The sequence below is a fragment of the Primulina eburnea genome, chromosome 4, assembly GCF_022965805.1.
Source record: "Primulina eburnea isolate SZY01 chromosome 4, ASM2296580v1, whole genome shotgun sequence".
Taxonomy (NCBI): domain Eukaryota; kingdom Viridiplantae; phylum Streptophyta; class Magnoliopsida; order Lamiales; family Gesneriaceae; genus Primulina; species Primulina eburnea.
Window position 1 is genome coordinate 42,767,565 of NC_133104.1, and position 26,764 is coordinate 42,794,328.

At 35.7% G+C, this 26,764-nt stretch overlaps 4 protein-coding genes across 5 annotated transcripts; all 4 read right to left on the bottom strand.

Moving 5' to 3' along the window:
* Positions 1 to 2,098: 2,098 nt before the first annotated feature.
* On the bottom strand, positions 2,099 to 8,228 carry LOC140829221 (casein kinase 1-like protein HD16). 2 transcript variants are annotated; one of them, XM_073192281.1, is made up of 17 exons: positions 7,981 to 8,228; positions 7,387 to 7,805; positions 6,126 to 6,257; positions 5,961 to 6,034; positions 5,791 to 5,860; positions 5,629 to 5,684; positions 5,468 to 5,539; positions 4,793 to 4,887; positions 4,641 to 4,707; positions 4,276 to 4,405; positions 3,924 to 4,142; positions 3,684 to 3,826; positions 3,313 to 3,487; positions 3,116 to 3,206; positions 2,875 to 3,032; positions 2,581 to 2,769; positions 2,099 to 2,481 (listed from the first exon to the last, which is right to left on the bottom strand). In XM_073192281.1, exons 2-17 carry the CDS (start codon positions 7,780 to 7,782, stop codon positions 2,422 to 2,424), a joined length of 2,127 nt encoding a protein of 708 aa, XP_073048382.1. In that variant the 5' UTR covers positions 7,783 to 7,805; positions 7,981 to 8,228; the 3' UTR covers positions 2,099 to 2,421. The 2 variants fall into 2 exon arrangements, with proteins under 2 accessions (XP_073048382.1, XP_073048381.1); XM_073192280.1 differs by having other exon boundaries at positions 7,387 to 7,814; positions 7,981 to 8,227.
* A 4,636-nt stretch (positions 8,229 to 12,864) lies between these two features.
* On the bottom strand, positions 12,865 to 13,419 carry LOC140830320 (uncharacterized). Its single transcript, XM_073193597.1, has one exon. It carries the CDS (start codon positions 13,417 to 13,419, stop codon positions 12,865 to 12,867), a length of 555 nt encoding a protein of 184 aa, XP_073049698.1.
* A 1,384-nt stretch (positions 13,420 to 14,803) lies between these two features.
* LOC140829222 (homeobox-leucine zipper protein ATHB-15-like) lies at positions 14,804 to 21,444 on the bottom strand. Its single transcript, XM_073192282.1, has 18 exons — positions 20,651 to 21,444; positions 20,119 to 20,278; positions 19,922 to 20,028; positions 19,652 to 19,742; positions 19,178 to 19,273; positions 18,982 to 19,095; positions 18,810 to 18,893; positions 18,572 to 18,727; positions 18,227 to 18,301; positions 17,995 to 18,101; positions 17,748 to 17,925; positions 17,474 to 17,662; positions 17,303 to 17,383; positions 17,001 to 17,135; positions 16,448 to 16,770; positions 15,792 to 15,897; positions 15,542 to 15,691; positions 14,804 to 15,107 (listed from the first exon to the last, which is right to left on the bottom strand). The coding sequence occupies exons 1-18, from the start codon at positions 20,887 to 20,889 to the stop codon at positions 14,961 to 14,963; spliced, it is 2,538 nt and encodes an 845-aa protein (XP_073048383.1). The 5' UTR covers positions 20,890 to 21,444; the 3' UTR covers positions 14,804 to 14,960.
* Positions 21,445 to 24,016: 2,572 nt separating this feature from the next.
* LOC140830321 (toMV susceptible protein tm-1(GCR26)-like) lies at positions 24,017 to 25,317 on the bottom strand. Its single transcript, XM_073193598.1, has 2 exons — positions 25,279 to 25,317; positions 24,017 to 25,195 (listed from the first exon to the last, which is right to left on the bottom strand). Exons 1-2 carry the CDS (start codon positions 25,315 to 25,317, stop codon positions 24,017 to 24,019), a joined length of 1,218 nt encoding a protein of 405 aa, XP_073049699.1.
* Between the last annotated feature and the right edge of the window lie 1,447 nt (positions 25,318 to 26,764).

The following is a 26,764-nucleotide window of genomic DNA, read 5'->3' on the forward strand; positions in this document are numbered from 1 at the left end:
AAGGGAAGAAGATCGTTGTTGACGATAGGGTGAATGCGTCAAAAGAAAACATTGAACGAAGACTGAAGATGAACATATCGCAAAGACATGGTGCAATACTTCCACCAATTCGGCACTCGATCAAAGCAACACTAGTTTCTGAGGATTGGTTTAGAAATAATATGAGTTGTCAAATGGATGAAAATACATACACGAGACAACATGCGGCAACATTTCACGGATGTGCGAAATGAATGTTCGTTTTTCAAAATAAAAAAAAGTGAATAATAAGAATTCAACCAAAACAGATTGTCATTTAAAATTGAAGTATTTATTCTAAAATATCTTATTTTAATTGAAATTTAGCATATTCCTAATTAGTTTTTTTTTAATACGTCTAATCTCAAACAATGTTAGAACAAGATCATGAATGTTAGAACAAGATCATGAGTATTCATGTCCGATAAGAGACCCCATCATGGATTTGTGATATTGATAGGATGAGGTTAACGTTGACTTGTGAAAAACGGTAAACATTAGCGACGGTTTTTCAAAAACCGTCGCTAATTAGCGTCGTTACTATTTCCATAAAATAAATTTTAAGTTTTTTTAAAAAAATTATTAAAATTAATTTTTTTTATTTTATGGAAATATTAAACCGTCGCTAATTAGCGACGGCGTTTTAAACACCGTCGCTATTAGCGACGGTCTGTTAAACACCGTCGCTAAATAGCGACGCTGTTTTAACGCGGCGCTAATTAGCGACGGTTTAATATTTCCATAAAATAAAAAAATTTAATTTTAATAATTTTTTAAAAAAAACTTAGAATCGGACTATGCTAACAATATTAATGATCTTAACTAACACTTAAAAATTTACAAAAATTAAAGCAAAAAAGTTTACCTTTTCAAATTAAACAATTTAACTTTTAAATAAGTAAATTTATAAACCCACATATATATACATGTAAGGATTAAACAATTTAACTTTTAAATAAGTAAATTTATTTATTAATATAAATATTAAAAATAATTTCAAATTGAATATGTTATATATGTCAATTAATTATTGGTTCAAAGAAAATAATAAAAAAATCACATGTTATAGTTAAGTACAAAATTTATAAAATTCTATTAAAAAAAATCTACAAAAGTCTATAAAAGTCTTGCAAAAAAATCTACATAAATCCACATAAATCTGTTTATAAATCTGTGAGATTCCATAAAGTCAATAAAAATTTATCAAATCCATAAAAGTCTAGCATTTAAAAAAGTCATTAAAAGTCATCAAAACTCTGAATTGAATACACCCCACTTAAAATTTTTCTCTCTTACACGATTTTAGTTTCGACTTAGGTTAAACTTTTTCGCTTTAATTTTTTGTAAATTTTTAAGTGTTAGTTAAGATCATTAATATTGTTATCATAGTCCGATTCTAAGTTTTTTTTTTACATTATTAATTTTTTTTTTATTTTATGAAAATATAAACCGTCGCTAATTAGCGACGAAGTTTTGAAAACCCGTCGCTAATTAGCGACGGTTTTATAAAACCGTCGCTAATGTCAAGTCAAACCGTCGCTAATGTCAAGTCAACGTTAGCCTTAACGACAGGATAACGGTAGGGATCAATTCGAGAATATTTTGAAGACATGAAGGATTAATTAATCAGTCAAAAATCATGAGGGACTGAAATGGGAAAAGCGGTTAACGAAAAGGACGAAAATAGGTATTATCCCGGTGATTGCTGTGTTATTTTTAAGTGTTGTGCTTTTCCTTTATTTTTTATATTTTATTCTATGTAATTTTTTAAAATTAGTTGTAAATTTTAAATTTTTTTATTCGTTTGCAATTTTATTCTGTTTTTTAACATAAATTATTGAATTTAATAAAATATGCATATTTCCCATTTTTGAGGTACCCGTACCACCGGAGAAAACAATAGTTCCACGCTTTTGCGGCAAGAATTGTTGGGTTCCCTGTACCTAAAGATTCAAAACAAGTCATGTTTGGAGAAAAAAATACCAAGAAAAAATTGGAACAGTTGAATCCAATGAACTCACAATAATAAATAAGTTTCGCATAAAGGTAAAGGCAGAGAAATAAACATTAAGACATGAAATAAAATCGAAGGTTCAATCTTGTGTCTACGATAGGTAATATAACACCGTACGTGTTACAACTTAAAAAGAAAATTTGTCGTAAAATGGAACTATACACATTTAATGGCAACGAGTGAAGACAATCATTCTATGGCAATGAGCCATCCGTAAATCACCTTGCCCAAACTAGTAGCTACTAGCCTACCACTAAAACTCATAAGAGGACGCAGCACCGTCAAGTTTTATAACAAAACCCAGATGCTTGAGAAGGAATCCAGGTTCTTTCCAGTATAAAATTCCAGTTTTTGAACCAAGGCAGCATCTTTCATAACATGGAGGTTGTCTACGAAACTGTACGGCCATAGCAAACAGATGCAATGTACAAGTTTTTGGCCCATTTCTCCTGCAATCAACGAACAAAAATTATCTGTTAGCGTCCAGGAATCGTGCAGCAAAAGACCCCAGTAGAAAGATGTACTTTTATGAAACAGATGAAATGAACCTTGACATGTGTGCTGGGAAAAGCAGATGTACGAAGCGTCTCTTGTGTTTCATCAACTGGTTTTCTTCTCGGCATGCTCAAAACCAGTGCAGCCTGGTCAGAAGTGGCTGCTGTAGCGGTTATGCGGTATCCGTTGTCCCAACGGCGATGGATGCCCTCGCTTGGATAAAGAAAATCTAGCTCCACCACCTGCATGAATAATTACTTATTCAGCCTAGATTGTACGTACTTGATGATTTAATAAATTTTGAATTGATAAATTTAAACTATGAGATTACGGTAAATAATAAACACCTGATCTGAAAATCCAGCACCACGAGACATTACAACTGCCCATCTATTCCCAGAAGTGGCCATGGATGTGACATAGAAACCTTCCTTCCACTTTTTGTTTATCCACTTGAACGGAAATGAATCGCTAACTTTGTAAGACTGTTGTAAGTACTGAGTTCCTGAGTTGGACATAACGATATGAGTCTAACAAATCGATGATGTTTACCAGAAATTAACATTAGATAATAATTGATAAGCCTACCTTTAGACATTACTACCAATGAACTACCATTTGTAGCTCCAGCAACTGCAGTGACGTAAAAATTTTTCTCCCATTGTTCCAATATCCATTCCTGTAAGCGGTCCAAAATTTACTCGAAAATCGAAAACTTCTGTATGTACCCCAAGTCTAAAGAAAAGAGAAAAGGTATTATTTTATTCTCATCATCTATCAGGTACCTTGTGGAGAAAAAACGGCGAAAGCTCGTAAACTTGAGCAGTGAAGCCAGTGCCAGCATCCATTATCAGAGCCCACAGATTAAGGCAAGATGCCACACAACTGATGAATAGGCCATCTTCAGTACCCTTTTCGATGTGCTGGGCAAGCCTTGAATCCATCACATTATAATGATATCTGCAATATAAAACCAAATAAATTGTGAAGTTGGAATTATTGAGGCGCAAACAAAATCTACAAATACCAAAGGAGAAAAAATCTTATAAACAGCAGGTAAACTAGTATGGTATGGAAACTGTGTGGAACATGGCCATTTACTATAAATTATTTTAAACTCATAGAAATCAAAATCAAGGCAATCAGTACTAACTACCTTTGCTTCATGGGCCTACGAGCATTGTAAATGCTAATCCATTGCGTAGCAGGCATCCCCATGCGAACTTTCTTCTTAGGTTGTTCATCTTCCTCGTCTTCAAAAGTCAATCGTCCTCTCTTGTGACCAACCTGACAGATGAGCTTCAAGTGCAAAATAAAAAATTAGACATGAAACCAGAGTGTGTGCCAGGAAGAAGTTTCACAAGTTGAATTTGTGAAAAAAATAAATAATGATCACCTTCTGTGCACCATCTGTGTTGATTGGTCTGATTTCTGGATTTGGTCCCACAATCCCATCAAAAAGGGAGATATATCTAGCGTAATTAGGTTCCTCGTCAAACTTTAAATTTACTACGTAATCCACAAACAATTTAAATGGTTGTGGACAAAAGCAACAAAGTGCCTCTGGTGATGTAGCCATCTTTTTCTTGCAAACTAGAAACCCTTTGTTCTCACCCTATCGAAAAGCAGAATCATGTCAGAAAAAGAAAAGAGGTGAAAGGAAGAGGGATAAGAACCACAAAGAAAAAAAGCTGGCATTTAAAAATAACTGGTCGTGCAGAATATCAGTAGTCATTTCACATACATACCTGAAATCCCTGCCAAGGCAAACGCCCACGCAAAAGGAAAACGAGCGTATACGCAAGAGATTCTAAATCATCTCGCCGGCTGCCAGTTCTACCTAAATGGGCATGAACACTTGCATATCGAACGGTTCCCCTGATGGCAAAAAGACAAATACACACTTCAGCAACAGCACGTTATGATAGAAATGGAAAAAAACTAGTAGTACTACAACCACAAATAGCAATAACAATAAATAATAATGATAATATCGTTAACATCAGCTAAGCCTTCATCGTAAAGTGGGGTGTGAATGGCTAAGAAAATAGAAAGAATAAAATGAAAACATGTAGTTTTTCCAAATAAATCTCAAGACATTTGACTCAAATACCTAAAAACATCGGGACGTTGGTCATAATCAACGTGCACACCAGTATTGCCATCTCTCCACCTAGTAGCTGATTGTGCAAAAAGAAATAGAATGATTTCTCAAAAATATGATGCTCAATTACATGATGAACCAAGACATAAAATATTCAGTACCTAAACCAAGATCAACCAGGTACAATTTTTTCTCATCAGGGGTCCCCAGAGGACCAAGCAAAAAGTTCTCGGGCTTCACGTCCCCATGGACATACCTGCAATTGTTTAAATATTAGGCAAGTCATCATACCCATTCCTAAAATATATACATTAAAAAAAGGACCATCAAATGAAGTTACTTCTTATAGCACAACAAAGCAACTTCCTCTAATTTAGTGGTTCACAGGTGTAAAAAATTCAGCGGGAATACATATATGTCAAAATTATAATTTATTCATACATTAAAAATTTCACCCAGTTGTGTTTGTCATTCTTTCTTTTCCTCTGAAGCAAAAAGTAATAGGCATTAAAATAACAGCTCTCATCAAATCTCCATTAAAAAAGACATCAGATGCACTAGCCTCCACATATGAAAAATAACCGGAGAACAAACATCTTCTGCTGACATTTGATACAGGCCAATAATACTGTAAACAGAAAGAAGTTTTCTGTGTTTTTCTTATTATTTTGAACTTGAAAGATCAGACATGCCCAATTGATTTCTGCTCCGGGTTACTATTTTCATTCTGAGACTGGAAAAAGAAATTTGTTCGCACAAATAATCGTACACATGAGTAGATGTCAAGGGAAACATAGTAGTACAAAATACTTCCACAAGATTTGAAGAGATCTCACCCTCTCGAGTGCATTTTCTCCAATATAGATAGTGCTTCTATAGCAATGCAAGCGACCATTTCAACAGACATCCTGAATTTTAAGATATAAAAGGATAATCAAGCAATGGTAAAATACAGATAGCCAACAAAAACTTAGTATCTTAGAGTCGATTAACTCACGTGTGGGAGTTATTATTCCACACATCCCACAAGCTTGGCCCAAGCATATCCATGACCTGCAATCAAACCTCCAAGTGATTAACTAAACATTCAGAAATATAAAAAGGAGAGGAAAATTCGACAATAACAAAGAGGACGGTATTAAATCAATCATTAACATACCATGACATAATAGTCACCTTGTCGGCCCTTGAAGTGCACTCGTGGAACACCATGACTTCCACCCAGAGTACTGAGCACAATATACATTAAAAAAAATAAGCGAGACGGAGCATCAATAACTAACTCTCAAAGCATTAGCAACAAGCTCTCAAAGCATCACTTTTACTTACTTGTACACTTGCCATTCATAAGGAGGGCCATAATTGCAGCCTTTACTGTTACGATGTTCAAATTTTAGGGCCACCTGGTAAATTCAAGCACAAATATATTAGTATAAAAAAGGAAGACAAAAAAATTCTAGCTTTAGTCAAAGCATATGAAACTAGAGTACAAACTTCTGTAGCCCCCGGGCCCGTTCTTTCGCTGATGGAACCGCCAGAGACACGACGACCAACATATACTTGTCCAAAACCACCCTTACCGAGCTTCCTTTCAGTTCTGTACATTGGTGAACCACCAACCTGAACCTGTAGCGCACAATGTTGGGAGTTAAAATTATTTACAAAATTGGACATCTTATATCACAATAAGCGCTCAACAATGAAAATGAAGGTTGGTTAGACACCACTGCTATTTCACTCATTAACTTCAACTGCATATAATAATAAAAAAAAAAAAAAAAACCTTTTACTCATTCAGTTCTTTGATATATAGTTTGATTAATAACTGAGAGTATGCTTTTCTTTTTATCTTGATGGCCCTACAAGGCCAGAAAAAAATAATTCCTAAGGACTGTAGGCAATAAAATACCTACAACATTCACAAGTTCAAGATGACAGCATAGCTCAAGCATTCTTACAAGCACAATCATAAGCGTATTTGAAAGAGGGAGAAGAAGATAACAAAAGTATACTAAATTACTCAATCAGGACAAGACATCTTTTTAATCACTTTACAATCTACCTGAAATCCAAGTATACCGGATTGGTTTGAGTGAAAAACTTTAACTAAATAAGGAATACACCGCTTAGATGATCACAGCCTATTTATAGAGAGTCAGGGACAAGTAACAAATGGAATATGGGAAATGCTAAAAGGAAAATATGCCATGTGACGCTCAAAGGGAGTCAGGGCCACCACGTATATCTAATTGCATCAAACAAGTGTTCACCACAAGGATTAGAAATGGCCCTAAACTATGAGAAGTAAACAAGGACAAAATTCATCTCCAACATCTTGGTACGCACGAGCAAAATAATTCAAAAATCTGACGTGACAGAAGTACAGATTCAATAGATATCACAAACTAAAAGATGTTCATTAAGTGTGTTGCTTCCATCTGCTTTCTTACAGTGGTATACATATACCTCTGCAATGACCCACGACTTCCAAACAAATGTCTAAACAGAACATGCTTATATGTCAAAACACAAATCAAACTCAAATACTTTCACAAACAAAATATGAAATCCTACTTTCCACGCACAAGATGAAAAAGCTTCGAGCTTAAGATACAAACTCACCAATAGATCATGAATTCAAAAACCATTTTCAGTCTTTCATTCCCAACCATGCAACAAAACTTAATACCAATAGATACATGAAAACAATCATAAATACATAATTTTTAATGTGTGTGTGTGTATAAAGTCTCACCCTTTCCGGGATAGGTGTAGCGGCTAACTCGTCATCAGCGGCATTCCCTTTGTCAGGGCTCTTCCCGCCACTTCCGTAGTCATCCATCAGCTTTTCCCCCACCTCCTCTATCCTTTCTGGTTGTTCCAAAACCCTCTCTCCCTGATCCTCAACCTCCCTAACCTCAACTGCTGCTACAGCAGCAACTACCTTGTCATCCACCGGCTCAGCAACCGCTACGGCTGCAGCTGCTTCTGCTCTCCTCCTCCTCCTTGTTCTTGTCGCAATAGCCGCGTTTTCCTCAACAATCGGGATGATATTTTCGTTTGGATTCTGATTGATGTCGTTGTGTGACGGTTGCTGCTGCTGCTGCTTCCCTCTCCGGCCTCTGCGCACTCCACCACGCAGCACCGGCATCGTTCATCCTTCAATTCTCATACCTTTTTTCCCTAATAACAATTCCCACAAATTCACCAAGGCACACGCATTTGCACGTTATACAGACACATATATTAGATATTCAGAATCACTGTGTTTTCAGACTAAAATCGGTGTCTAAACACAACTAATAGTGATGCAATACAAAAAAGCGTAAAAATAGGGAAACACACTAACCAAGAATAGTAAGTAATTCGATTGCCACAACAAATTATTATCGAACAATCTTTGGAGAGTGATTGAGCTGAAAAAACTCGCCGATCGCCTAGATTTTCCCGAAACTGACGAAAAAATACAGGGATCTTTGGAAAGAAGAAGCGATCGAATTTCGTCGATTTGAGAGAGAGAGAGAGAGAGAGAGAAAAGCACACACAATTTTGCTCTAGGAGAAGGGGGCCGGGATTCTGTATGCATATGTGTACGTATAATTTCGGGACAGAAAAAAATAGAACAGTGTTCTCCACCGTCGATTTCCGTGTAACGAGCGGTGTGGATTGGAAGATGGAGATTTTTAGAACTCCATGGTTTTGAGGAGGTTGGGTTAGAAAGACGAAAAAGGGTTTGAGTATCCTTTTGGAGGGGAGTGGATATTTTGCAATACGCTATCATGAATATTTATCTATGATACGAATTAATCTTATCGATATTTACAATAAAAAATAATATTATTAACATAAAAAATAATATTTTTTCATCGATTATCTAAATACAGATCTGTCTCACAAAATATCCAATAATTTATTTAAAATTATGAGTAGGTCTCATGTGAGACCGTCTCACGGATCACAATCCGTGAGACGGGTCAATCGTAACCATATTCACAATAAAAAGTAATACTCTTAGCATAAAAAGTAATACATTTTCATGGATTATCCAAATAAAGATCCGTCTCACAAAATACGACCCGTGAGACCGTCTCACACAAATTTTTGTCTAAAATTATAGTAGATAATAATGATAAAATCAAATATTTTAAATCATATATCAAATCAAACGTCACGTATCAATTATTACAACTTCGATACAAATTAAATAATAAACAGATCATAAAAGATCGACTGGAACATATGTGTGGACGATTTGAATAGGAAGAAAGAGTGAAAAATAAACATTGAAATAAATTTTTTTTTTTTTAAAAAGTATTGACTATTTAAATCATATTAGCTGAATATGGAACATTATTTGGATCTCATTGTATCATCCATCAGTTTAATTCAGTGTTTATGAATCGAGGCCCGTAGTACGTAAACGGGTTGGGTTTTGGCCCAATTTAAATTAAGTAAAGAAATTAAAAAATATGTATGCTTCCTGGGCTACACTATTTTGGGCCCATCGTTCGATTTGTAGTCTAATTGGAGCTAAAATACCCACAATTGCCAAGCTTTATTTGAAATGATTTTCCGATATGAAGTTGTAACCTTAATATCAGATCAGAATAAATCTTTAAGGCATAATTTGGTACACATGATAGGATAAACATGTAATATATAATATAAAGATAAGTTAAGGATAAATAAAATGTAAGATATCATATTTATGTTTGGTATGATTTTAATAAGAGTGATTAAATTTATATATTAGATTGTAATGACAAAATTAACCTTAGCATAATAAATTTTATAATTTCAAAGTTGTTGCTTGACTTCATATTTTTTATTTGTTCATGCGTCGATAGTGCTTGCATTATTTATTTATTTATACTTAATTTTATATATTATATAATATGATAATTGAGCCTTTGATTTTGTGAGTCAAGTCAAATATCAATTTTTAAGGATTAATCGGGTGATACTAATAATTTTATTGAGATTTATAAAAATCAATTTATATAATTATGATTTTATATAATATATAAAAATAAATAAAAAATATTTATTTGATTTTAATTTCAACTTACTAGCATAGATTTATAAAAATCATTTATAAATTGAGGGTAATTAAGTCATTTGTAATGTATTTTATCCTTAAATTAAAACTATCACACCTAATAGAAGGGATATTTTATCCTTCAAAAAAATTATTTATCAAGAGCACATGATATTATCATAAGCTTTTTAAAAATGTACTAAACATAGGATAATAAGGATTATTTAGCAATCATTCCTTTATCATATATACCAAACTATGCCTAATAAACTACGCTATATATTTAGTTTTCATAATAAATATTAATTAATCATAATTATTTTTTATCATAATACAAAACTATATAATATAAAAATGTCAATATTTCCCTTAAGTTTGAACATTATAGAGTCAAAAAACCTGGTGTCATGACATTTTTTTCTTTTTTGTTTGTTTTTTTATTAATTATTTCAAAATTATGGTATGACCCTCATTTAAATATAAGACCGTAATCAGCGTTAACCTATATCTAATGGGCCAGGAAAATATACAACCAAATATAAGAGGCAAAAACTTGTGTGAGACAGTCTCACGGGTCGTATTTGTGAGACAGATCTCGTCGTATTTGTGAGACATATCTCTTATTTGGGTCACCTATGAAAAAATATTACTTTCTAAGAATATTACTTTTTATTGTGAATATGGGTATGGTTGACCCGTCTCACAGATTAAGATTCGTGAGACGGTCTCACAAGAGACCCACTCAACATAAGATTATCAAATATAAATAATCAATGAAGCATTATCATAACTTTCAAGCAGATCCTTTTTAAAGAACTCGATCATAATATTATTATTAGAGTCAAGATCATATATTTTATTTTTTAAGTTGTAAGACTGTATTTGGATTATTGGGAAGTGGATTATTAATGAACTTAAGGCATTTATATTAACTTATTTGGTCGTTAATGTGACATCAACATCAAATTTTCATTGTTAAAAAAGAAAAGACGTCGAAATCAAAATTACACTGTCTGTTTTAGTTCATTATCAACTTAAACTAAAAATTACAAAAACCATTTATCCACTTCTTCTAGTCCATATTATTCACATTTCTTTATTCCTTATATCTTCCTCAATCTTTAAAAACTCATTATCCTTTTCAAATTTCACAACCACTATATCTTTAATTCTCATTTTTATCAAAATATTATTTCAAAAATATCATAAAACTTCTCCATTTGCACACATATGTAGAATTGCTTCATTCTACTTATAACTAAAATAATTTATTTTACGACACGTATCGTGTGTGCTTCGTCGTTAGTATTATATAAAGAATTTATCACAATTCTAACTAACTTCGTCTCTCCGCATAATCATTTTTAAAAATGGCGATACTACCTTTATCCGACCAAACAAATTATCTAACAAATGCAATATTATCACCATCCCACAAAAAAAAATCACACACACATATATTTGATATAACTGCTAAATTATTTATAATCACATTCAAAATTTACACACATTCTAAACAAATTATACGTACGATAATTACATTCGTCATTTGTTAGAAAAAATGGCATGTTATCCGAACAGTAAGTTAAAAATAACAACAAAATAATACATATATTTTCAATACAAAAATAAAACGTACAAACACGCAACACATGACAAGTTACTAGCATAAAATAATTTTTAGAACAGACTTTTGATTTGTTCATTCTAAGAGTTCAATAATTGACCAATAAACCCCACGCCACACTTTACCCACCTTTTTTTGGTGTCACTTTCCCCACTTTTATCGCCTTTTTCTTCCAAGTCTCATGTCTTTTTATTTTAATCAAAGAAAAGATTTGAAAAAAATAATAATAATAATAACGAAGCTCTTTGTTTTAAAAAGCGTGATTTTAGGTTAGGACTTTCACTACCACTTTAAAAGTCTTATAAATCAAAGCTCATAGTTTTTTAGACTGTGCTGATGGATTGGCAAAACAAGTGTTTAGCTCAGGTCATCCATATTACATCACCTGAGGCTGATACAGAGGTCTCCTTACCTACAGAAAATATCTACTCTGAAAGAAACAAAATTATTATGTAAATTTTGAAAGGAAAAGTTTACAGAATTGTCTGTCATCACAAAAAATATATTTTTTATTATTGAATTTTGTTAGTTGTCCCACCTCGGTTGGATAAAATATATGGGAGTTGTATATATGGTCTTGGACAATCTTCGCCCTTGAGCTAGCTTTTGGGGTTGAGTTAGGACCAAGTTCCAATCTTAACAACTTTTGACTCGAAAAAAATCAGTTTTGTGTGTTCTTATAACCAGATTTATGTTTAGTATAGTTGAAATTCAAAAACTGGCGAGATATTGATTATGATTCTACACTAGTGATTTTGGTAAAAAAAAAAAATTGGTGAAAGCTAGGTTAATTTCCTACATATATTCAGCTCCCACTAGAATATGCAAACATAAGTTTAATGATCGATTTAAATTTAATTAAAAAAAATGCAAATGTCGCTCTCTCAAAAGCCTCATGCAAATCATAAAGGAAATATACCAAAGAAATGACAGGCTAATTAAGAGGGTCTAATAAATAATGAAAAGCGAGCATCCTTGAAATTCCTGATTTTTCACACTTTCACCATACCAATTTACCTAAACTTTTGGCTTTTCTTTCTTTTTTCTTAGTGCATTTTCTGCAAATTAAAAAGTTTAACCCTTGAATAACAGATTATGCTTATATATAATTCCTCAATTGATAACGGACCGGGAAAGTAACTTTTCGTAAAACTATACGTAAATTGGAAATAATAATTATTAGATATATGGTAAATTTAAGTTAAAACAGTCTCTTCAAAAAGCATGGGATCCATAATAGTCTACATGCTCGTTATAACACTCATCACCTCTTCAATAAATGATTTTGCCTTACAATACCGTAAACTTATAATTTTTAATTATAGTTGTTCCATTAATACATTTATAATAAATAAGCATATGAATAAAAAAAATATAATGATCAACCTCAATAAAAAAAGACTGAAACAAATAGAAATAAACCATTTTTTTAAATCAATTTTCATTAATTATTTGTACATGCAAACGTGCATGAAATTTGACGACGCGTCCAAAACAATAATCTTCGGGAATTTATTTTTTATTTTTTAAATCCAAAACAAACGATGTTTATTTCAAGATTAATTGATTCATGCACTTTGCCTCTTCAAATCTTTATAAAACCTCATGATAAACTCTTCTGCGGCTTCATCCACACGATTATCTTCGTCAATCCTAGCATCACTGAATGGAAATGGAGAGTCAGTTATCCTCAGTTGCCTTACCATCGGGCTCGGCCCAAATCCAGGCAAAGCCGGTGACGCCGCCGCGCTGTTGATCATCTCCAGAGCCGCCACCAGTAACTCGCCATCGATGGGTGGCTGTGCGTGTGAGTGTTTTCGCTTGTTGATAATAAAGCTTGGGAGGTGGAATGTAGGGTAAGCTGGGCTGTTGCTGCAGCTGAACTCATACTCGAGGTTGCCACCAGCATCGTGGAAGCGGCGGCCGGAGTAGGAGGCGGCAACAAGGTGGTGGTGGAACATGAGGTTGTGTATGGCGGCTTTTCCGGCGATCTTGCCACGTTGAATCATCATGTTGAGATCTGAAAACAATTTTCCCTTGGATATGCCTTTACGTAGCATGAAATATAGGACTCGGACTATGCTCCATACTTTCTTTGCTATGATTGGTAGATTTTGCTCCATATCTTTTTATGAAAAATTTTGTTGGGAATGTGTGTAATTCGTGGTTTTGATTTTCGAGACGAAGTTTGGTGTCTTATGAACGGGGTATTTAAAGGGGCTTTTAGACAGGGCTGAGAGCACTTGAGATGGTACTTTTACTAAAGTGACCTTTTAAGTTTTATAATTTAATTCACATTAAAAAATAGTTTCTTTCTTGGTTTTTTTTTTTATATTAATGCTGATTCTAATTTAGATTGAACTTGAAAGAAATATGTCATGTTAATATATATATATATATATATATATATATATATATATATATATATATATATATATATATATATGAGTAGGTCTCTTGTGAAACCGTCTCACGAATTTTTATCTGTGAAACGGGTCAACTCTACCGATATTCACAATAAAAAGTAATATTCTTAGCATAAAAGTTAATATTTTTTTCATATATAACCCAAATAAAATTTATGTCTCACAAAATATGACCTCTGAGACCGTCTCACACAAGTTTTTGTCTATTCATGTATATGTGGGGTGTGTGTGAAAAATATCCGGAATAAACTAACGGCGCAACCAAATGGAGAATGGAAAATAGTACTTTTAATATAATATCTCGAATTCATAAACGAATTTATTTACATCAATTTTTTAATATATATACACTCGTGCGAACAGAATTAGTGTAAATGAATTTTTCGGGGAGCGCGGGAGTGCAGGGGATATTACAGTAATTGTAGTTGGAATTTTTGCTTCATCAAATAATAATTATAAATCTTGAACAACTTAAATAATTAAGGTCACTTTCACTTTACACTTTAGAGCCGTTGGCAGCAGTAACTCGGAAAATTCGTGCCTAAAGCTTTGCTTACTCATTAAGCTGTACATATAATATGGCAATGCAAATGATTCTGTCCGGACTAAAATTTTAAACTCTAAAATCTTTTAATATTTTAAATTGAATACTCGCACTAATATCATATTATTCCAAAATTATACAAAATATACATATAAATTTTTTTTAAAAAAAATTTAACCACCCGAACTAAAGCCTGGATATATATGTATGTGGCTCCGCCACTTTATGCAAGCCTGTTAAAGTTGCATTTATATGTATTTCAAACGTTCATTATATCTAAAGGCCACAATTATAGATTTTGATCAGACCACGTATTCTATAGTAAATAAAATATTTAAGAAACCGGGGCTTTGATTTCTTTCTCTTTTTTTGTTAAAAAAGAATTATTATGCGAGAGAAGAATATTGGGATGTTTACTTGAAGCTATGGAAAAACGCTTGAAGTTTATTATATTCGCATCGAGTAGCATACAAAAGGGGCTCAGTTCGAAATTGATGTAGAGGAATTTTTCCCGATTATGACCCCAAGTGCACAGGGTTTGACCCAGCACAGGCAGAAAACATAGAAACTCACATCCCAAAAGCATCATTAATTAGTTAATCACGACTGTCTGATTTCAGAAGCATGATCAAACTTAGGAGTTTAGGTACAAACGGAGTCAGTTGAAACTATTTCAGTAATTAAGATAGTAAAATCAAACAAAAGACCAGTTGACGAACATGAAGCAGAGGCAGTGGACATTATCATCTTCATTCAAGACCTTCCAAGCCACCGCTCGCTCGTACGAGATCGGCCGGCCCATGCTCGACAGACATATGCCACTTTGAAGAGATGCAACACCCTGTTCGTAATGTTGTCAGAGTGGAAAGAACATCAGCTTCAAATTAAGTCGCGAGGCAAATTCTATCAGAACACCAAAAATATAGATAGCTTTCACGGGGAAAAGAATGATGTACTGAAGATTCAGGGTTTTACGAGCATGAGATCACAGAAATACATTATTCTGGCTGACTTGGTTCATTCATCGTTATTCTTAGTTGCCGAGATCGCGGTTTCATGTCATTACCATTAGATTGTGTGCAATGGAGAGAAAAGGAGGCAACAGACCTCAGTCGACCCTGTTCACAATTTTCTTGACATTTGCATGTACTAACGCAAGCAAGGATGAATCTATTAAATTTTAGTTCCATAAAATGATTTCATTAGCCAATGATAACTAACACAAGCAAGGATGAGTCTGTTAAATTTTAGTTCCAAGTATGGGAATTCTCTAACCTGATTCATTATCTGAGGAAACTGGGACCAGAGATTTTTCCTTCCACGATCATCAAATAACTTTTCCAAAGGTATGTCTTGAAGCGCAACCAATGTCGTCTCAAGCATGTCAAGACCGGCTTGGTTCGAAAAAGTAAAAACAGGCAACGCCTGCAAAAGGTTTATAAATTCCATGCTTAAATAAGATCAATCAAAACATATGCTGTGCTCTTTATATATATTATGAGACTGGATGTGAAAAAGGGGTTACCTTCACTGAGCAGCACATAACGGCATCCGAGTAATGCCAAAGATCTTTGAGAACAAAGTTGTTACCTTCACCGGTAAATTTGAGCAGCTCAGCTCCCATATAGTTTCTAACAAGATAATGAAATGGGGGTGAGCTAAACAATTACAATAAAAATACAACATAATTGTACGCAGATATTTTGATCCATGGATATGTTAATTATAATAGCATAATTAGACCACTTTGATACAGAATCCACGACTTAAAAAACACTTAAAGTAGGCTGGGTTTAAAATACCGTCCATAAAAGAACAAGCAGTCTTGATTTTTAGATGCAAATATAATAGTAAAAAAGTTTTTAAATTTTTTTTTTCAGCAAATCTAAAACGGAAGGCTAGAATTCCACATTTTCCGATTTCTAAAAAGTGATTTTCTACTAGGACTTCCAAAAAAGGTTTTCTTATTATTATCTAATGTATTTATTGTTATCACATAAGTATGAGAGTAGATCCTACATCCAAAATACTAGGCTATTAAATCAGAGAGCTAAGTTTACTGGTCACTCGACCTTTTGGGACACGTAACAGTTATATACGTATCACATTAAAGTTGCCTAGCTCATAAAATTCATACATAAAATCTTTAGAAATATGACATTCAAGCACTAAATAGAGCACCTGTAACTTCGGGCAATCCAAAGAGCAAGAGTATGTGCTTCAGGAGTTCCAAGCGGTGATCGAAGGCCAGCATGAGAACCTAGATGTGATGGCGAGAGAGCCAATGCAACCCTTTGAACAGATGATATAATGTTACGTAAATACTGTCGAGCCATTGATGCGATATTATCTTGCATGTGACTTTCGAATGCAAATTCAAATGCAATAGAGACAACAGATCTAGAACAATCACTACTAAGATCAAGGTCTTTTGAAGGCTTGTTGCCTGCTGCACCAGTCTCAATAACGGATGCCAGATCCATGCGATTTGGGCTGGACAACTCCTACTTAGAATTGAAGCCAAGTATCATGTCATCATTGAAGCCAAGTATCAGTTGATGATACTACGTGAAATAGTTAATCAAGGATAAATCAAGTGGGTAGTAATAGGACTTTTATAATCAATAAATTTATTGATGGCTATTATCAGTATCATTGTACTTACACTAGTCATTTAGTCCTCTTAGACATATTTCTGCTCTAGAAAAGAAACAAGTCGTGTGTGAACATTCACCTTGCCACAATCAAGTGGAATGATACGGAAACCAGAGGGCAGAAGAGGACCATTGTCAGCAAAAGATGGATCGATAGGGGCAAATATGAGTTCAGAACATGTGCCAACAGCATTCTCATCTGTCCCGCTACAGAGCTGCCAAATTCCAAAATCAAATGTATTGAAAACTTCTTGATTTCAGAATATAAACGCAGGAAGATAGTTGGCAAATCTTTTTATAATACTCAAATCGTAAAAAGAAAACATGAAAACTATGACTACTCTTTGCGATAAATTTAACAAACAGGGAAGGAAACAATTACCTGCAACAGGCACACATCTCTCGGCATCACTGCAATATCCAGAGAATAACCAACACTTTCGAGCTTAATTACTTCCAGCAGCTATTACAAAATGGGAAATGCGTGAAAGTCACAACACAGTCTGCAAAGGCCGATATCATGTTACACTACCAAGAAATTCAATGCACTTGCCTCTTCATTCTCAATGGTTTGAGCCAAAGGGAGGATAACATGACCCCCAAAATTACCAACTCCAGGCTGTCCTAAATAAGCACAGGGACCGATTTTGACAGAAGTGGCTGCATAAGCATCAATGCTGTTGTCAGCCCATTCGGACCTGTGCTCTCGTAAAAATCTTAATAGTAAGGCAGGAGGCACATTCTGCACCGAGAAAAGGACAAATGAATGAGATCCAGAAATTGAGGGAAAAAAAACACAAGTGGAAACAAACACGTGGTGAAAATACCTGTAAAAGCATAGATGCTTTGGCACATAAGACAGCATCATGAATGGATGTACATCCATTTGAGCCCACAGATTTTTCGGGATTGGAGTTGACAAGAATAGTAACATCATCCACACCATCATTGTCTATAGACGTCCATCCTCCATCACTGAATCCGTTAAGAGCTTCATTGAATCTCCTATAAATGATTGTGTATATTTAATGAAATGACACAGAACTAAAGACGGGGTGTAAAATGGTAACCAACCTGCTGAGCTGATGGGCAAGTGCCCGTAGAGCTGGTGTCCGTCTGCCCCAGTTGGTACTGCTGGCCTGTGAAATATCTTGAGATATCTGCCTAAGCTGACGAAGAGCCTGCATTGGGTGATAAAGAAGAAAGAAAGGCAAAACACGTCAAAATTGAAAGAAAAGACTATAGGCCCTCCATTTTGTGATTCAAGAGTTATAGAGCATTCAAGAAAGTAGCTCGAGTCTCTTACAGCCATCGTGGACTTTTGAGCAAGCATAGTTGAAGATTCATAAAGTGGGCGCAAAACCTCGGGAACACTGGATGCCTAGCCAAGAAAAAATATAAAAAACAAGCACGTGCAGTATAAAGCAATTTCTCCAACTATCAGTTCACTAATTGGAACAGTTGATACAGTCCCATTGTCCACAGATTTAGAAATTTACACGACAATGTTGCTCACAACATCAGACACTCCTTCATACACATTTCAACAATAAAATGAAAAATATAATTCTGCTAATGAAAATTAACAAGTCGGAAAGAAAAGCAACATAACATGAGGCCATACAAAGTCATCAATGACACACAAAAGTACCTCCAAATTCATGTGGTCTACAATGTGGATAATTGACCCTCCACCCTCACAAGGTCTAATAAGGTAACCACTAGGCAACATTTCTGCTCTCACAAAGTTCCGCACAGGTGGCATGCCTGATCCATTCCGAGTATCGCTAAGTGATCTTTCACAGACCTGAAATTGCTCCAAAACTTATAGTAGACTTTGAAAATGAGAAAAAGACCACTAAAATTATGAGCTAAAGAAGGTCGCCTACCACTAGGCTGCCATCATCCAAGACCGAAGTATACCGCAGCAACCAAAAATCACGACCTTGCGCCAAAGTAGTTGGCGCATACAGATAAAATTTCAAATTTCAAGATCTCACAAGTGGATTTACAAATTATAACCAAAAATAAAATAATAAGTTGATATTAACATACACCAACCTGCATGTATAAAATTTCTATGGTCCCGCCACTGGCAGTAGGTAGGACATTGAGCACATCCACAGCTCGGCAGTCGCGAAACCATGAAGGTCGATCCTTTAGCATTTCTGCAACCTACAACAGACCTCACCGTTTAATTTCATCCCTAAAACCTAAGAAAAATCACAAGGCAAGAGCAAGAATGAAGGAAACTAACCCTGTTGGGCTCTAGACCAACCAGACCACAAGCTCTTGCTGCCACGCCAGTGCAACCATGAGAAATAGAGATGATTCCAATGGAATCCGGACCAGGCTATTCCAAATTTAGGGCAATGGAAAAAGGGTAATATCAGTTCAAATAACCACAAAACATGGTAAAGAGTCCATGCATATCCATTATCATGTAAAAACGTTTACCCCCAACTACCGCAAGAATCTTGATTAAGGCAATTGTTTTATATAATATTCTTTTATTGAAACTATAACGTAATCTCACTGATCATACTTTAAAGAGCATGGAGGACCATTATATATATCGTATCTTCTGACATGACCGACTAAATAATCATCATTGAATATGTCGACAGATATGGGTAATAATAATGCATATCGGTGTATTACATATTTTACCCGAGAATTGTCCCCACATGTACGAATACTTGAAATTTAACGAATTTAATACGCATTTTACCTTCATTCCAGGCATTTGAACCCACTCAACAGCAGTTCCAGTGGCCTTTGAGAGAAACTCTGTTAAAGTCTCTTCTGCAATGGACAAAAGCCTGGGGAAGAATATCATAAAACCGAATAAGTTTCCTTAAGCCTCACCCATACACAAAAAAAAAATTGAATCACATGGTGGAACAACAAATAATCACCCCCCTTAAGGACTCTCCCTTTTTTTCACATTCGAGTAACTACCCTGCTCACTCTTGCTAGGTACCCTCCTACCAATACTCACCCTGCAGGACTTGTTGCATCCCTTGGTGGATGCTGAGGCACCGAGTGATGTTTTCGACCACTCAATACCACAGATTCACAGCCGGTGCCTTTCATCATAAGCCCATTCTGCGATAGGAATACAATCAAACCTGATTTGTTTCTTCATTTTTAACCCATATATTTCAATAGTGAAACAAGAAGATACAAGACTCTCACGCTGGGGGTATGTTGGCGAAAATAACTGTTCTCATACACAAATTGGGACACTTGTTTCTGCAGCCTATCATTCTCCTCCATTAAGAGCTTATTCATGGCTGTGAGTTTCCTATTCACGGACTGAAGCCTCGAGGCCTCTTTTCTTTGCTTATCTCTACATCTGCATTTTCAAGAAAACCACCATATTATAAACTTCCAGCCCGTAGAACTCATCACACTTTTAATTAAGTCATGAATTATTTGATCAAAAGGACAGGCGCCATAACACAAAAATCTTCAAATATAGAGTAACTTCCTGAATATTGTGAATTTGTGATCAATCCTGGATATAAATCATGGGTTCGAGTCAGAACAATCAAACCGATCATGGTCAGAACCATATATACAAAGATCCCAAGTAAAAACCAACAATATAGAATATACCAATTATTAAACTCGGACTATAAAGTTTCCATCTAAGGACTCTTATGTTTCATATTTTATAAAAAAAAATGAAATAAAATACTAACAGAATTGATAATCAGAAAATTACCTTCTGTTCTGGAACCAGACCTTGATTTGCTTGGTCTCAATGTCCGACAAAATGGGGAATTCTCTAATCACCTGCTGCCGGCGCATTGAACTCGGCTTTGGACACTCCTGATACAACTTCTCCAGGACTTCAACCTGCTCAGGTGTGTACCGGACATATTTCCCATTGTCTACGCACACGGATGCAGCCGATGACACTGCTCGAGACACCGTGTTACCATCTTTACAATACATAGCCATCTTTCACGTACAACGTTGATTTAATGTAAGAAACTTAAAACAATGCTACACGCCCTCTAAACTTCCAAATCTTCGAGCCTAATCCCAAATGTTCAAAACTTCGGGCTATTATAATTTATTTGAAAAAAATCACGGTAACAACAGAAAACACTTCAGTGCTCAGCCAAGAAATTCACCCAAACATTTTACATCATTTTTCACATCATTCTTTGTTTCCGTCAAACATGCCTCCAATCCCACAAAATTTTCTTCATAATAACCGCCAATTTAGTGCCCAACCAAGAAATTCATCCAAAGATCGGAGCTTTGAGCCTCGCAGCTTGAAAACAAACAAAGGGAACTAGCCACTGGTAACATCTCGTCTCCTCCCAAGTCCCAAGAATCTTTTTCCACTTTCTCATATATCAAAAGCTTTTTTTCACTCCGAGAAATACGACACGTGCATGTATACGCGTACACATACAGATATATGTGTAATATTTACATATATTTTACATGCATAAAACCTGATGAAAATGGACCTTGGCACCTCGGGTGATGTAAATAATCTGAAAAAGTTGTTGGTAGAGACATCGAGGAAAAGGGAAATAAAAGAATTCTGGGACCACCCTTTTGTATTCGGACCACGAATCGTATACTAGTCAGTAGTCCCCATTTTCACTGGCTTGCTTATTTTATTTTTTGCTTTGGAAACTGATCGATCACATTTAAAATCTATTCATACAGCTTATTGTATCCAATGGCATATTTGTTTGACTTTCCCCTGTTCGAATTCTCTATCATGTTTTAACAATTTTTAACATAATATTCTGAAAATTGTGCTCATAATAAACAAATAACATGCATGCATCCGTTGGTAAGTAGATATACATGTCACTATACAATCAAGTGGGTTTCTGGTGTGTTTTCAGGTATTCTTTCGTTCGCTACTATACACGTCAGATATCAGTTTGATTTTGTTCTTACATTAATAATATACATGTCTTCAACAATATATTTATATCGTTTCCTGCCTGTAATTCTGGTACTAGCAATTTCGTTAACATCCTCTTGGCAGGATTAGTATATTTTTTGGTTGGAAAATAAGTATAAAATAACCTTCGGAATTACATATGTTTCTAAATTCGCCTGGCTTATTAATTATTTTGTATTTTTGTTATGAGTTGAGCTGTCATATAACTTTTGTTACGAAAATTGCGATATTTTGAGGAGAAGAGGGCGACGAGGGAATCGAGAAGACTTGTGGGGAATGGCATTTGCACATGACTTCATCATGAGATTTTTGCACGCGCCTCCTCGCTTCTATTAATTACTATTACATATTTTCACAAAACATTTTTCTATTTTCTAATATTTAATGTTTCTTATTTTAGTACATTTTTTTTAATTAAAGAAACATAGTTATATAAACCCAATAAAAACAACATCAATTGTAATAAAAAAATTTCATGAGATTCAATTAAGAAAAAAAATTGTATCCGAATATTACTTAAAAACATATTTCCAAAATACTCGATCGGATGAGCAAAGAGTAAAATTATGAAATAAAAAATAATTGTGGAGTTTATTGATAGTAAAATACTATAATTCCGAAAATGTTATTATACTATTCTTTTCAAAAATTTATACAAATAAAAATTATGTACAAGTTTTTAAAAACATGAAAATTTACTTCTATATTTATAAATAAAATATTCAAAAATTCGAGCCAATAAAAGGGTTACACGCCTTCCGTATCTAGTACCTTACTTGGACATGATTACAATTAATAGTTGCAAGACATCAGCATCGAGTAATCGGGTGGCCATGTTCACTAAGGATCTTCACTTCCGACTCCATAACATATAATCGATTTTTTTATGACGATGAAATCAACAGTTTTTTAATTTTTGTTGGACATCGGATGAATTCATGTGCTAAGATAATAATCTACAAACTATGCATAATTAGATAAATCATATCGACCTAAGTACGATAAAAAGTAACGATAGATATAATCAAACATAAAATCAGTATTCAAATATTCGTATTTGCCATTAACTCGAAAACTAATTGTTTGCACAATATTTGATATTTGCGGGCGTGCCAGGTGCGAAGTGCACCGATATGTGTGAAAATGATAAAAATCTAACTTCTAAAAACTTGACGATTATGGATACTAAATTTGACCGTCGGTTCTAATCTCCTAAAACAAATGCAACGCCAAAACTAAGAAAATTATTGGAATTTGAAGAAAATAAATCCCTGACATTGTTTATATTTTCAATAAACCGTAGGAATTTACAAGACGTAAAAATATAACAAATAGAATTGCTGAAACATGAAACGAGAAGATGTAAATTGCTAGAAATATGCTGGAATGATTAACGACTAAAGCTTGAAGATTGCAATTTTGCAGAGAGTATTTTGCAGAATTTTGTGCGTGTTGAAGAGTTGTCTTGTGTGTCTCTCTCGTTGTGTTAGCCGATTCCTTTTTCTTCCTGGCCGCTGCGTCCTCTTTCTCCACTCCCCCATGATCTCCACTATCTGCTCCCCTAATGCCACGATTTCTAACTATCCTCCCACGTTCTTTTTCTCTTCCGCGCTCAGTGCTCATTTTTTAATCGATTAAGAATTATTCTTTTATGGGCTTATTTAATTGGGCTTCAGAATTGACTTGGGCTTGTAATTAAATTATTTTTAGCCCAAACAATTGCCCCCCGCAAGCATTGGCCCATTGGGCCAAAATGCTTGTATGTAACCCAATTTTCAATTCCTCCATAGCTAGTATCCCACAAATGTTTTATGAATTGGGCTTCCACCAATGGGCCGAGCACTCAAACTTATTTTCCCTGGGCTTTGAATTTTCTAATCGTCTTTTGAATTCCCTCCCCCATCCAATTCGCGCCTGCTACTCGTCTTCTTCATCTCGCCGCTTTGTCCTTCGCTCCCCGCTGCTCTGAAATTTCTTCCGCTCGTTCTCCGCCACCTACGCCCGTCGCTGCCTAGAGATTTACCGATGGCTCGAGATTCTTCTCCGGTGCGCCCTTCTGAACCAAGCACTGCGGGCGCGTTCTCTGTCTCGACCGTCGCTTCCATCTCGCCGCCCGACGCGTTCGCCGGCCCTGCTGTGGTTGCCGAGGGTCTATCATTGGTTCGAAGTTCTTCTCCGTCGCCACTCCCTGATTCCAGCGCCGCAGGTTTGTCTCCTTCTCAAGCCAATTTCTCCGCCCAAATTATAGTTGCTATCGATGGGTTGCTGTTGAGAAAATATTGCTGTGTTGATGGGTGGAATCGATCGCGTTGAACCAAATTCAGTAGTTGACGGAGGCTTCGACGGAAGATCCACGGCAACCACCGTCGAGTCAACCATTTTCCTCTGCATTTCGTGTATAAGAGCACCAGTAGCCTCTGGATCATAGAACGCCTTGTCTGGTTCATCTAAGGCAAAAACTCCCATCTTTGGCAAGTAGACACGAACCTTTGATGATGACTTGTTTAACTTCTTTGCTTTGAAGGCTGCAAATTTCACATTCTCATAAATTGTAGTTTGCATAAGTGTAACCTGTTCATTGTGTTCGTAAATATTTCTCTGTTGAAAATTTGAAGGTACGGTGGCTCTGGGTCCAAGGTTCACCATATCTAAGGCACCAACCCTTAGAACCAAGGGTATCTTCTTATCTAATATGGCATCAAAACGTGAACTGTCACATGCCATGTTTCCTCCTACAGTGTAATCAGCTACCTCGGTTGTGGTGATATCCAAAACACCCTGTATAAGTCCGGCTTTGACAAGATCTTCCATAGCCCTTCCTCCTGATGTAGGCTTCTCATTATCAGTGGCTGATTCTTCGGAAAGTTTTAGCTGTCCCATCACCATTCCAGCAAAAGCAGCAACGACATTAGATAACACCGATCTACTCATATTGTTAATGCCACAAACATCCACCACTGATGGAAATAACACCAAATCAGATGTTCCAACATATGGTTCAGTATTGCCACTGGCCTCAATTGATACAATCAACTTTGGGATTCCAATGGGAAAAGATGGAAAACCAGAGGAAATTAAAGATGTCCCTCCACTGCCACCAAGCCCGATAACTCCAGCAAGAATGTCATCACTTTGAACTTTGCTGAGGAAAGCCTCGAGAGCTTTGTTCATGACAACAGTAGCTTTGCCTCTATCATCTGGGAGCAGGGTACTGGACTTTTCCCCGTCTGCTGCAGAGCAGGAGAGGACATCATTTCTCGACACAAACTTGAAATCCCCACAGGTTTTAACATCTTTTGAGCTGGTGGACACATCAACTACAGCCACCGACACCTATATTGCATGTTTGCCCTCTGTAGCTTCCATTTCTCCTTGGATTTGGAATTATCATGGCCATTTTTATTGATCTGAAGGACCTTTGGGGGCCCAGGAGACCAAGAAAGTTCATTCTGCATGCATTCTTCATTCCGGTGCCATTTCCACAGGCGGTGAAAAGAATAGGTATGTAGTCTCTTGTTGTATATGCGGTTCGCATGTTTGCTCTTCACAGGTTTTGAGAATTGGCCATGGGTTGGCCTCAGTTTTCTGGTGTATTGGACGCTTAAGCATTAGTGTCATTTGGGGTATCTTGCAACACAGGTACTTCTCAACTCTAATGTGCCCTTACGTGCCCTTACATGTTGCATCCACTCAAGACGACTCCCTTATCCCTATCATTATGCATTGCACTTCAGTCGGATCCCTTTCCCACATACACGTATATGCATCTGCACTTCAGTCGGATCCCTTTCCCACATACACGTATATGCATCTGCACTTCAGTCGGATCCCTTTCCCACATACACGTATATGCATTTGCACTTCAGTCGGACCCCTTTCCCGCATACACGTTTACTTACTGTTCTTGCATGCGGTGACTCCGCTTTTGATTTGTTGACTCTTGATTTTGTGTTGTGGTTGTTGGGTGATGGATGTGGAATGAGGGTGGGTTTGTATGTGAGGTTGTGTATTGGAGGTTGGGAAGGAGTTTCTGTTCGTTCTTAATCCATTTAACCCAACTCAAATCCATTTAACCCAACTCATTTCAATAGCTTCAATCAAAACCATAGGTTGGCTTAAAACTCCCCGCTCGCGATTATTTCCTCCCCTGATCTCTTATCAAAACAAAATGAATTCAATATGATAAAAGTGGCCTCCTGGGCAACTTGAATTGATCATCTTTATTTTTAAACCATAACGAATATTTACACTAGTGGCCCTAAGGCCTACTTCAAACAAAATCCCACAACATGAAGCTAAAAACATGCAAAAATGGCTGATTAGCCTATTTTTCTTCCAAAATCAATTTCTGGGTCTTCTTGGGGTTTGCATATCACCTTTGTTCTCTTCAGTTCTTCTTTTATTACTCGTCGTCTGCCTAGTAAGCTCAACTCCCCGCTGGCTGTGTGCCTTTCCTCCCACATTCTAAGTGGCCTCAAGGCCTACTTCATGAATCTGTCACTGCACATGCAAACAATCAATTTATAATGATAGAACGGTCTATTCCACCATGATTTTTGGTACCATAAAAGAAAAATTGGAAATAAGTGGCCATAAGGCCGACTCCCTAGTGAAATAATGGACCTTCAACATAAAGAATGGAAGTGGCTTACTGTCCCACTCTCCCCGATCGATTTTATTGTTGAATCTTAAACAAAATATATTTATTTAAGTGGCCCTAAGGCCTACATCACATGACACCTTGAAATCAGGAACTTAATATATACACAAGTGGCCCCGAAGGCCAACTCCCCACTGAAAAATGCCAACTCCCCACTGAAGATTAGCCTTTGAGATTGCTTTACTCGCAAGCTCTTCCTACTTCTTCCCTCATACTCGGAAAATAGGGCTTGAGATACTTGC